The sequence below is a fragment of the Mercenaria mercenaria genome, chromosome 11 (genome assembly GCF_021730395.1).
Source record: "Mercenaria mercenaria strain notata chromosome 11, MADL_Memer_1, whole genome shotgun sequence".
NCBI classification, from domain to species: Eukaryota; Metazoa; Mollusca; class Bivalvia; order Venerida; family Veneridae; genus Mercenaria; species Mercenaria mercenaria.
In genome coordinates, this window is record NC_069371.1 from 15,664,835 (window position 1) to 15,678,149 (window position 13,315).

The 13,315-nt window shown below is 35.7% G+C and overlaps 1 protein-coding gene across 2 annotated transcripts; it reads right to left on the minus strand.

Annotated features, from left to right (window-relative positions):
- Nucleotides 1-1,841: 1,841 nt before the first annotated feature.
- On the minus strand, nucleotides 1,842-10,483 carry LOC123532144 (collagen alpha-2(VIII) chain-like). 2 transcript variants are annotated; one of them, XR_008366182.1, is made up of 7 exons: nucleotides 10,427-10,483; nucleotides 9,837-9,916; nucleotides 8,686-8,754; nucleotides 6,854-7,375; nucleotides 6,163-6,333; nucleotides 2,628-2,794; nucleotides 1,842-2,263 (listed from the first exon to the last, which is right to left on the minus strand). XR_008366182.1 is itself a non-coding variant. In XM_053518248.1 (4 exons), exons 3-4 carry the CDS (start codon nucleotides 6,275-6,277, stop codon nucleotides 1,872-1,874), a joined length of 507 nt encoding a protein of 168 aa, XP_053374223.1. In that variant the 5' UTR covers nucleotides 6,278-6,333; nucleotides 6,854-7,375; nucleotides 8,133-8,676; the 3' UTR covers nucleotides 1,842-1,871. The 2 variants fall into 2 exon arrangements, 1 of the variants encoding a protein (XP_053374223.1); XM_053518248.1 differs by lacking the exons at nucleotides 2,628-2,794; nucleotides 8,686-8,754; nucleotides 9,837-9,916; nucleotides 10,427-10,483 and adding an exon at nucleotides 8,133-8,676.
- Nucleotides 10,484-13,315: the final 2,832 nt, after the last annotated feature.

Below are 13,315 nucleotides of genomic sequence, written 5' to 3' on the forward strand. Positions count from 1 at the left end.
ACCCTTTTGTCGGCTTCAGCGACTGCATCTGTGTCAGTGACTGCGTGTAGCTGGTCTCTATGCAAGTAGTGCCATCTGCGGGATTAAATAGTTTTGCGGCCAATATTACAACTTTCAAGGGATAGAATATGATCTTATTCTGACATAGGGTATTATTCTGCAAGTGTGCATTAATAGATTATCAGATTTTTATTGAAAAATATGCACGAGTTCTGCAGTTGAAATTTTGCGCTATATTAGCGGTGCAATATTAATCTACGAAAACACGAGTGCATATTTTTCGATGCAAAGCTTATCATCATTTTGTTGCATATTTATTTTACTTATAAAATCATTCTTATTTTGCTTGTTTGGCTGAGAAAATTTGAAAATTATTGAGGTAAATATACTTTTTGATTCCGCGTCATCCATTAATGTGGTGTCATTATTGACATCACAAACCTGATTTCAAATTCTACTATGACTAACAATGCTTTAACAAATTCTGTGCCAAGGGCCGATTTTGGGCCGATATATAATATTGTTTACTACGTTGAGTGCCAAGGGCCGATCTGAACTGAACATTAACACCGTTCATTTGATGTAGCTGTAATCATCATTTTCGAGCTGACGTCACTTTAACGATATTTAAAGTATCTGTCAAAGTATTTATACTATTAGCAGAAAAATAAAAAAGAAACATTATCTTTGTGTGTTGTGTACGGTGCCCCTAAAGTGACATGTTACACACATTTTTTCCAATTAAGTAATGTGAGACTTTTTTTTATTTCGTTTAAACGAAATGATTTCGTTTAAACGAAATAATCATTTCGTTTAAACGAAATAAGTTATTTCGTTTAAACGAAATAAGTTATTATTTCGTTTAAACGAAATGATTTCGTTTAAACGAAATGATTTCGTTTAAACGAAATAAGTTATTTCGTTTAAACGAAATCATTTCGTTTAAACGAAATAAAAAAAGTCTCACATTACCTAATTGGAAAAAAAGTGTGTAACATGTCACTTTAGGGGCACCGTAGTTGTGTATTGATAACGGTTGTATATAAGAATGCGTTACTTCCAATAAAATCTGAATAGATCCTTTCTTTGAACCAGCATATTCACCTGAGTGCTCTTTATTTAGACATCCGGGCACATTTAAAAACTGCAGATATTCAATGAAATTGGCATGTTAGTAAGATAATAAATCAATGTTTGTAACCTAAGGTGAAACTTGAATCTTACAGTATGGTATTTAAAGGGTTCTTTCTAGTGTGTGTTGTATGCTAACATGCTTATATTAAAACTGTTGAAGAAAGATGCTTTAATCCCGAACGAACAAAATATCACTATAACGGTATCAACCAAGTGGTTTATAATTTGTACAAGTTCTTTAACGGGTCCCGTCTCCTCTCTATTCACATTACTAACATTTGTATTACGACTACATTCAAAGTATTTCGGTGAAACAAATTATTTAGTAAGAACATTTTGAGAGATACATTATTTTCTTGTCCCCATTTTTTGTACGAAGTACATGAATGTACTTAAAATGTGTGGATGCCTTCATGGGTTTCAAACCCGAACGTTAACCGACATTCGCCTCGGTAGCCTGGTACCACTAGCGTCCGCTTCGAACGCAAGTGGTGGGTGGGTTTGTTCCCTGACTGCCTTATACCAAAAATTATATACAATTCATGAATTAATAAAGTGATAAATGTAACAGTTAGACACTAGCGAACAGGACGAAGGAAAACAACAAGGCTTCTCACTTAATCAGTCAGTGGAAATCCCACCACTGGGCGAGTCTAAATGCTTAAGCGAAACGGATTTAGGTAAATGCTGGAAATTGTATATACAGACACAGAATTACTTTTATTGACAACTGGACATTATGTATGTACAAGTATACCAGAAAACGTGTTCCATAAATAGTCATTGGTAGCCAGGTAACTTTGATATATAGATTTTACATAAACGTTTTCATTAGATTTCAAGACAACAAATGTGTCACTCGAGTAACATGTATGAAAATCGTTGTCAATGAATCGTCCTCTCTTTACTTCTTCTGTACCAACCATGATAGCGTAGTACGTATTCTTGCCAGCTGGAACACATAGCTGTAACGAAAATATGTATGTCCCTGCAATGGGAGCTGTAAATACACCAGTTGAAATGTTATAGCCGTTGCCATCGTTTAAGGGTGCTGTCGTGAAAACGAGTGTTTCACCACTTGTTGGAGTTAAATTAGTCAGGTTTGTACTACGAAAAGCAACAGACGGTCCTGAAATAAAAACAAATTACACAGTGTAATATTTTTAAAAAATGGAGATAAAAATTATACACTTATAACGTATCGCGCCTGTACAACATGTTATATTGTATATTCTTATTAACGGGGCCTCCGTGGTCGAATCGTTATACCGCTGACTTTAAATTGCTTACCCAAATTCGCTACAGGTGCGAAACCTTACTTGGCCTTCAACTCTAGTACCGGTTCTTGCCTGTAATATCGCCGACTGACATCTAAAATACTTTATGTAGTCAGAAGGTATTCAAAGAGACGTTTGCCAAATTATTGAACACTTTTGTTCCTGTCATTCTAATGAAACATGTCTAGGTTCTTGACTTGTGCTGATTAACAATACCTTTGCATGCGTCATTACTACAAGCTGCAACCTGCATTGAATCGCCTTTACAATCCTGACCATGGGGTGATCGTGTAAGTTTGTGCATGTCCTTGATCTTGAATGGAACCCATCGCCGCAAGTAACACTACGGCTGCGCCAAGCTCCCCACTCTGACCATCCGCCCTCTTACGAAACGTAAAATAGTTTTATATGCAACAAAAACCTTGTTAAACATCGCGTCAATGTTTCGTGCCAAAGGTGGCCAAAAAGAGGATTATATTTTATAGATATCGCAAAATTTAGATAGATTCCTTTCAAAAGTTTCAAGTAAATTCACTTATGGGGTTAATTCTTACGTGAAAAAGTCGAGTTACGCTTCTTGTGCACTGCAATATCTGTCAAGGTCCCTTGTCATTTTTAAATGTTTTAACAAAATCCCTCCGATAGACTTGTGTTATGCTCCGGACAAAGTATTACACGTAAATTAAACGTAGGAAAATTATTCAAAAACGTAAGCCGGGAAGAAGATATTGAAATAGTAGGCAAGACATATGAGCGCTGTCATTGCTAAACATTTTGAAAGAAAACTTTTAATAGTTTTGAAGACGATGCAATGAGTAAATCAAAGATAATTGCAAAATGTGCAATACACAAATGTGCAATACACATTTATAGTTTGAACACACATCACTTTCTCTTAGTGGCCCCAGTCATTGTTTGAAATTTGAGCAAAATCGCCAAACAGCTGTGGAGCTATGCTCTAGACAAATGTGTTCATAAGGCGGCTAGCCCCTTTATGGAACATACTATTAACATGTACAAAGTCATTATGCTTCAGGCCTCAGTAGAAGTGTCATCTTTGTAACAATTACGAAAAATATTGGATTATCTAATGAATTTCAATATACAACTGTACTATTTTCACTGAAAATACCCTTTTTCAAAAAGATTTGTTATAGATTTTTGTACGATTTTGGGACCAAATGTTTGGGAGTTCAGAGCATTTGTTGTCCCCTAGGTCTACTCTAAAACTTGCTGCGAGACCCCCTCTCACTCCACTGCCTGCTCCTACGTACACTATTAACTAATTATGAAGTAATCAAGTATTAAAATTAAACATTTCACTGGATGTTCCATCAATGTCGAAACTAGAAGATGCTTTTGTAGAAAAATGACATGTCTCCCCCAAACCATAATGTTCTGAGTCAAGTGGTTCATAAATTATGGATCGGAAACGATTTTCAATGTTATAGCCCCTGTAACCTTGACCTTTGATCGAGTGACACCAGATGCTGTCATCTTCTACTCTGTATATCCAGTCATTCCATGACGTTTCAACGTTCTGGGTCAAGTGGTTCTCCAGTTATTGATCGGACACTAATTTCCATGTTCAAGCCCCGTGATCTTGACCCTTGCTCGAGTGACCTAAAACAATAGGGACCATCTACACTGTAAGTCCTATTACCCTATGCTGTTTGAAGGTTCTGTGTCATATGGTTGTCAAATCTTTGATTGGAAACCGCTTTCCATTTCTGTCCCCTGTGACCTTGACCTTTTATCGAGTGACCCCAAATTCAACACGGGTCGTCTACTTTGCAAGTCTAGTAATCCTATGCAATTTAAACATTCTGGGTCAAGTGGTTCTCTAGATTTTGACTGGAATTTTTTTTCCATGTTCATGTGACCTTGACCTTTGGCGGAGTGACGCCAAAACAGCAGGGGTCATCTACTCCAAAAGCCCTATCACCCTTTAAAGATCAAAGGATCAAGGTTAAATGGATCTCCAGTTATTGATCGGAGATGAAGAGTTTGAAGGACGGACAGGGAAATCAATTCTTTCTTGAGAAAAATCTTATGGTTTTTCAATAACTGTTTCAGGGGGTGGTATAGAACGCCATCAACAGGTGCACTTAACACTTCCCGATGCGGCTTTTTTTATGTCAAAACATCCCGCTTCGGTTAGTAAACTTGTAAACTTATTACATTGATAACGAATAGATTTGGAAATGACATATAATCTAAAGTACCCGCATGTGTCTCGAGTTTATCACTGGCGTTTGCATTTTTAAAAACGCCTTCCGTTTAAGAGAACATTCGAGCACAATGCACTTCGTGGAAACACTTCCTCATCCACTACAGTCACTACACCATATAATATCGCACAGAAATAGTTTTCATGCATTTCTAACGACTCAATGCCTTGACGGGTGTTTCTTTATTGCAAACAGAGGTCAGTGATACCTTGATTAATTATCGGAATCTATAGTTTCCAAGAAATCAGTAATATACAGGTCAGCCTTCCCGGTTCACCAGCTGAAACGATGCACTTCTCGGCTCAACGTGTTGGACATAATTGTACTTGAATAACTTTTCAATTCATTTTGACGCACGGTATCAGCAAAACTAATATTTAGCAATGAATGTTTATGTCAGTAATAAACACTGTTGGATGGAAGCATTTCATTTACCTTGCAAGGGCTATGTTTTGACACATTAACTCTTTCTTTTTCAGATCACAACGGAAACACCTGAAATATTCCGTAACTGTTTATCAGAATTAAATTATGAAGCTAAACACATGGGGTTCAGCAGTATGATATCCGTGGACAGATGAACATAAACTGCACATATTAATTCATTCATTCCTCGGGAATAAATTACACGTCAAAAACATCAGAATTATAGAAAGAACAAAACCCGCTTTTAGTGAATGTTTGTGAAAAATGTCAGAAATGAAGACCACAAAAGTAGATCTAGTCGTTGTTTGAAATTTACTCACTCCTGAAAGTATGTGGCAATATATGCAGACACCGTTTAAAACAGCTCACTGTTACGTTTGACCACTACCGAACCATATTACGCATAAACAGCTTTTGTAGACGAAACTGAATGTGATTTTGCGTGACTATGGTGCCCTTAAAACAATTGTGATTTTTCATAGAAACATTTTTGTCTCGTCTGTCTGTGTTGAAATCGCAGAGTCTTTTCAGTGCTTCTCCTTTCTTCTAAATACCATTTGACAGATTTTGATGAAAGGTAACAGCAGTATTAAACTTTGTATGAAATATAGTTGACAGCACATGCTCATAACGGATAAAACACAACAATGTAAATATTCTTGTTATCTGTATGTTTCGGTCAATAAACGTTCATAGATTATACTAAGACGTTGCCACTGTATCATTTTTTGTGTGATTTTAATGAAATGTCGGAGTTACCAGTATAAGAAATGTAGTTGCGCAAAACCTCAACATTTTCCAGTTCGATGGTTTCAAGAGAGTTATTACATTCTGATTTTTGTTAATTTTGAAGCATAGGGAGTGCATCTCCTCTTCAACCTTTTTATAATTTTCATAATACAAAATCATGTACATGGCAAGTTTACTCACCGAATCGAGGTGTTTGACATAAAAAAGCCACATCGGGAAGTGTTGCGAGCACCTGTTGATGACGTACTATATCACCCCTGTGTTTGTCGTACTTTGAAGAAATATAATGCAAACATACTAAATCTGTTAGCATTTCTTTACAGTTATCATAAGATAAAACTAACCGGCACATGGTCCAGGAATACATAATCTATCATCCAGGTTCACACCATAGCAGTGGTCCCCAAAACGTGCTGGTACAGGATTCGTACAGGAACGATGTCGTCTTTGTATACCCATACCACAGGTGACAGAACACGTTCCCCATGACAGCCATTCGCTCCAGCCTCCGTGGACTGTTAGAAAACAAGGCACGAGACAATGCATTATACTTTAAATAACATTTCATAGCAATGTCATTTCTCAGTGGAAATGCATAAGAAATAAAGAATAGGAAAGTCCAACATCACTGACGTAGTTGCTTTATCACAACTATACGAGTTATTAATTCTTCTGATAAGTTATGCTTAATTTTATGGCTCGGTCTGGTACACAAACTTATTATGTGATATAAATCGTCATTTGATAAAATGGTATTGCCAAATAAATTTACATATGTTTGTATTTGTCGCATTATTACTATATGTTATGGTTAAAACGTGTGCATTCTTAAATGTCTGAGTTTTATATACATTTTGTATTTTATTTTTTGTTTTATATACTTTAAAATATCTTAATAACCTTGTATGTATATGTTTCCATTTTTTTGAAACCATACCCTGTCACTGAATGCTTTCTTTCTTGATATATATCTATTAAATATTAGTGTGATTCAATTTTATACCCTTGCTGTATGAATTTCGAATTAAGCATTACCGGGACAAAGTAGCGACTTTTCACACTTCTCATATTCTGCGCTGGTACCAATACAATCCAATCCTCCGTTCTTAAGCTGAATATCAAACTTAAGTAATAAAATAGTAAAAGAGACGTTTTAGTGAATACCTTATTTAGAAGTTCATTGACATAAATGTACATAAAACAAAGTTAAGAGATAGTTTGAAAACTTACCCGAATTGGGAAAAAACAACTCTGATGATAAAAAGGTTTTGTAGATGTAATTGCAAAAAAACAACAATTCTTAAATAGATAACTTAACAACTCGTTCATTATCATTGATCTTTATAACATTTGCATAAAGAGTTAAATCTACAGACATGATTAAACGAGTAGTGATTTTGTTTGTATCGCGGTTAAAATTTACTTACGATGTCGACGGGCACACAAAATATCATTACAGCGATCTGTAGCGCAACATTCGTGACATTGGTTATCTTGTTGCTTGTTAATGTCCCGTCCTATCAGAGTGGCTTGGCCACTGGCTGCTACTGTGCATTGCTGAATATAAGAAGCGTATTTACTGCTTATTTTGATTACACATATCCACAGGCTATGAGTATCATAATTGTTTTATTCCTTTATCACGAAAATGTCAGAAATGAAGACCACAAAAGTAGATCTAGTCGTTGTTTGAAATTTACTCACTCCTGAAAGTATGTGGCAATATATGCAGACACCGTTTAAAACAGCTCACTGTTACGTGTGACCACTACCGAACCATATTACGCATGAACAGCTTTTGTGGACGAAACTGAATGTGATTTTGCGTGACTATGGTGCCCTTAAAACAATTGTGATTTTTCATAGAAACATTTTTGTCTCGTCTGTCTGTGCTGAAATCGCAGAGTCTTTTCAGTGCTTCTCCTTTCTTCTAAATACCATTTGACAGATTTTGATGAAAGGTAATAGCAGTATTAAACTTTGTATGAAATATAGTTGACAGCACATGCTCATAACGGATAAAACACAACAATGTAAATATTCTTGTTATCTGTATGTTTCGGTCAATAAACGTTCATAGATTATACTAAGACGTTGCCACTGTATCATTTTTTGTGTGATTTTAATGAAATGTCGGAGTTACCAGTATAAGAAATGTAGTTGCGCCAAACCTCAACATTTTCCAGTTCGATGGTTTCAAGAGAGTTATTACATTCTGATTTTTGTTAATTTTGAAGCATAGGCAGTGCATCTCCTCTTCAACCTTTTTATAATTTTCATAATACAAAATCATGTACATGGCAAGTTTACTCACCGAATCGAGGTATTTTGACATAAAAAAGCCGCATCGAGAAGTGTTGCGAGCACCTGTTGATGACGTACTATATCACCCCTGTGTTTGTCGTACTTTGAAGAAATGATAAATTTATCTATTTCCCTTGCGTTGCATTTCCCTTGCGTTGTTATGTGCATTGGTTCAGATGTAAAAAATGGAATGATTCAAAAGTATTGTAAATGATTAATTACAACAAAACATAAAAATATTGAATATGTTAAGCATTTACATTAAAGATCGTAACACAGATGTCAATTTGTCATATTTGGTTATGGGCGTTGTTAAGCCTGTCACTGCCAAACGATAACATAAGATGTACATAGTGAACTTTGTTTGTTTAGTTTACAATGGAACAGTTCCGTTCATATGGCAACTTTCCGGCATTAATGGTGACGGAGAACCTATATATTGCATTGTTCCAGAAATGGACCGTCACATGGGTTGAATAAATGACCTTCCATAAGCCTGCTTGATTGTTATATATATTTTATATTAAAAGATAAGCTATTAAATATATATAATGACCATTTACCTTGTTAGTAATACATCCCAGAGAAACCATTGTTATTCCTCCTGACAAAAGTGAATCTTGGTAACAAGACTGAAAAAACATGACAATCGGCACATGGTTGGGAGAAATGAAACATTTCAGATTAGTTTCTCCTTATTAGAACAAAACTGGAATTCTGAACTTTTCTCTGAAAGTTTCTGAAACGCAAGAAACAAATTAAATTATATTACAAAATCAGTATAATCTGTAATGACCGCTGGAAACACACATTCTACTGTTATATTAGATTTATACAGCTGCGTTTCAAATAACGTGTATATATGCGTTTAAAGCAAACTTAAGACGTAAGTCTATCGACACAGTTAGCTAAAAAAAGCAACTAGAATCCTTTCTGAGGTAGAAAATCCGGAACAGAAAGTTGTAACCATAAAGATGTAAACAATAAAATGAGTGTTAAAAACGACATAGAAACTAGCACGGTAGTCTAGCATTTACAAGTAGATCATTTCTTTAAAGTACTGGCTCATCAAAAGAAAGAAAAGTTAAAGTTACGTAATCTTATTACACTATGTACATACTTATCTAATTACCGTAATATTACGGATTACATTTCACATTTAAATACAAACAGGCATAGAAACAAATTCCGTATTGTACTTTGTCGAAAACCAATCCCGTATCATGCACCAAAACAGTTACCTGAGACTAGATATACCCATTTGCATATATAAGCAGTTGTACATTATTTTTTCTTGCATACCAAAATTACAAACTATAGTATAAGTAAAGCGAAACAAAATACTTCCTTTTAGCACCCTTTCTTACAGTAGTGTATTTAAACAAAACGCGTGAAATTAACATCGGACTCTGTAAACTGAAATACACGAAATTGTTTCAAAATTGTACAACAACAAAGTTTGTAGCGCAAATCTTTTTACTCGTAAAATAGCTGTTTTGATTCGTGAAATAATACAATAGTCAGAGCGCAACTATCTATCAACATTTACATAAACCAAATATAATTTCTGAACGAATCGTTAATTGTCTTTCATTAACAGCACGAGAGTCATCTTAGCTGGTAGTGCCAGATGGGGTTTGTTAACATGGGTTAAATCACTGGAAACGGCAGGCCTTTGCGGAACAAATGCATTTCCCAAACACACAGTGCTTACCTCGCCATGACTGCATGTTATCATGGAGTTGCACGCAGTAGGGTCACTTATGTTTAAACAGCTGAAACACTCAAGAGCCGCTGAAAGACGTATAAAGTATGTAAATATAAGACAAGAAATAAAAATCATGTACTACGTCATACCGTAATTGTTGTTGTGCAAAAAGGGATATTAATATCAAATATAGCAATTTTATAAATTTTCTTTCGGTATTTCTTTTTATATTTCTTTAATTTTTTTTTCTAATGTGGAGTCCATTTTCAGCAATTTCTTGCGATGTAGCACGACATGTCAGCTTTTCGTCTACGAAAAAAAAGCAACCCACAAAATCCGTAACGGAGCGAGGGTATGTGGAAGTTTTTGGAAATTCGTCAAATGGTTCAAACGGTTCTTTTTGGTGTTGTCTCAGAAGTGTCAGTATATGTTTTGGATGCAAGATATTTCCGTATTTGAGAACTGCAGAACAATGTTTTCAAAATAAATTTCGCTTGATAAATGTTGATTATACTGAAGCGTGAAAGGGTCATCGTACGCTAATTTAATACGTTTTAATACGCTACAGTCACGGAAAGGATATTAGGTGTACTTACCTATTTGATTGCATGTCTGTAACACCACCAGGGGTACTAAAACGAAACATTTATATATTTACATGGATTCATTCAATGCTCAATATCGTAGTCTTAAGATAAATAAATAAAGATTTTGTTGGCTATTCTAACGCTCTCTACAGTTTCTAAAACAGCTCGTTATTTTCTTATCTACAACTATATATTTATAGTCCCTTCCATTGGTTTAAACCGAAGTCAAATGATAAACTAGAAATCGTGTCCATAGGGCATAGGCCTACTGTCCCATACTGCACATCAAGCTTGTTCATCTGTGAACGTTTGAGCAAAATTAGGCTAATAGTGTGGGAGGAGTTGGACACACAAGATTTTTCTCTATATTCCATATAGCAAAAACTATCAAAGGGCCATAACTGTGGTTAAAAATCACTATAAAGTCCTGCAGGCGGAGGCAAAACAAATATTGTCCACAATGACAGCATAACATGCTGACGTCATAACAATATGACGTTGTAGGCAAATGCAGACCACAGTCCTGGAAATATTACGAACCGCTGCAAATGTTTGAATTGGATTACCTGCCAATTGCCTTTGATTAGTTTGATTTATTAATAAAACAATTTTTCAGGTTCGGTCAATATGATGGTTGGGACATCCTCATTATACACTTCTCGAAAGGAAGTATAATAATGATTAACATTGTTCTTTGATATATCATGATAGGCTTTCTTTATGGGACTTCACGCAATGCATGAACGCAAATATAATACACAAAATTTACCTGCACAAAACGTAAAGGACACCATCGAAGCGCTGACTGTTTTTTCACTGTCCTTTATCTTCTGTCTTTAATGACTATGGTGTCAATTTAGATAAGCATGGAAACGAACATATCAATGACCTTGATATGTTTACACGGCATTGCACTGTCCGCATACACACTCACAACAAAGCATCGTTAAATGCAGAAACGGTCGTAAGAAATAACTATTTATTGGTTCTGCTCACAATAATTGTAACTTCCACATATGCAAAAAGTTCAGGTAATTATAAAGATGTCGTTATTCTGCAACTAAGCTGGCTTTCAATTTGTTTTAAGAGAAAAACCAATAGCCAAGTACGTTGCAAAAGTGCATGCGTAAGACGGCCTATAATCTCTACAAAAGTTCAGAAATTGTAGTTTGCGACATTCTCTGTGCAAAGAAAAAAACTGCACAAAACTTGGTCAGGTGTGAAGCACCTTTAAAGGTTTGATTGGGCAATTAAACGCAAGAAAGTTGCTTGCAGCGAAATGTAGTTTTAAGAAATCATTATAGGAATATAACACATGTCGTCTAGTATATCAATACATTTTAATTATATTATTATCGAGCCAGATTGTAGAAAATACTATCCTTAATGTTGCCACCAGTTATAATTTTCACCAAATTTTCATTGGGGTTTTCCAAAACTGATGACAATAGAATATGCCTGATCGTAGTACTTAAACCTTTTTATACGCCCGTTTGAAAAACGGGACGTATTATGGGAACGCCCCTGGCGGGCGGGCGGGTGGGCGGACGGCGTCCACAGACTTTGTCCGGAGCATATCTTCTACATGCATGGAGGGATTTTGATGAAACTTGGCACAGTTGTTCATCATCATGAGACGGAGTGTCATGCGCAAGAACCAGGTCCCTAGGTCTAAGGTCAAGGTCACGCTTAGAGGTCAAAGGATACAAGAATGAAAAATTCAAGAATGACGTTGTCCGGAGCATATCTTCTTCATGCATGGAAGGATTTTGATGTAGCTTGGCACAATTGTTCACCATCATGAGAGGGGGTGTCATGCACAAGAACCAGGTCCCTAGGTCTAAGGTCAAGGTCACACTTAGAGGTCAAAGGATACAAGAATGAAAACTTTGTCCGGAGCATATCTTCTTCATGCATGAAAGGACTTTGATGTAGCTTGGCACAATTGTTCACCATCATGAGACGGAATGTCATGCGCAAGAACCAGGTCCCTAGGTCTAAGGTCAAGGTCACACTTAGAGGTCAAAGGATACAAGAATGAAAACTTTGTCCGGAGCATATCTTCTTCATGCATGAAAGGACTTTGATGTAGCTTGGCACAAATGTTCACAAGCATGAGATGGAGTGTCATGCGCAAGAACCAGGTTCCTAGGTCTAAGGTCAAGGTCACACTTAGAGGCCAAAGGTCAAATACAAGAATTACTTTGTCCGGAGCATTTCTTATTCATGCATGGAGGGATTTTGATGTAACTTTGCACAATTGTACACCATCATGAGACGGAGTGTCATCACTGGTCCCTTCTTTTGAATTACTTCCCTTTATTGTTACTATAAATAGCTTATATTGTAACTTTTTCATTACTAGTCGTAGGGAAAAATCGAGACCACTTTTCTTTAGTACAACATGCATGTTACATCCAATTTTGAGGTGTATTTTGAGCTATCTCTACCTGGTAAGGATTTTTGTACGGACTTGCAATTTTTTTTTCTTTAAGATTAACTTCCCTTAGGTGTTACTATAAATAACTTACATTGATATTTTTTATAACTGACCATAGGGAAAAAACCAAGACCACTTTTCTGTGGTACAACATTGATGTTACTTTCAAATTTTGGGTGTATTTTAAGGTATCTCTACCTGGTAATTTTTTTTTTGTGGACTTAGAAAAATAAAAGAATTACAATAATTTCTAAAAAAAACATTTTAAACAACTACAAAATTAAAATTCCATGTGCAAATACAGGTGCTAGTGTAAAGAAATTTGCTGTGACGAGCGTATATTGTGACATTCTGGCACTCTTGTTAGTAAATTAAAATGCTGAAACCCTGGCGGTTTTCTGTCTACTTTGCTCATTGGGAACATGAATAGATTTTGATTAATAGATAATGTTTAAGGT

Excerpts from the sequence above, each read along its gene's own strand:
- LOC123532144 (XM_053518248.1), bottom strand. The coding sequence starts at position 6,277 with ATGGGTATACAAAGACGACATCGTTCCTGTACGAATCCTGTACCAGCA. Across the intron at positions 2,264-6,162 it reads TATTCCTGGACCATGTGCCG|GACCGTCTGTTGCTTTTCGT; the intron begins GTTAGTTTTATC and ends TTTTTATTTCAG.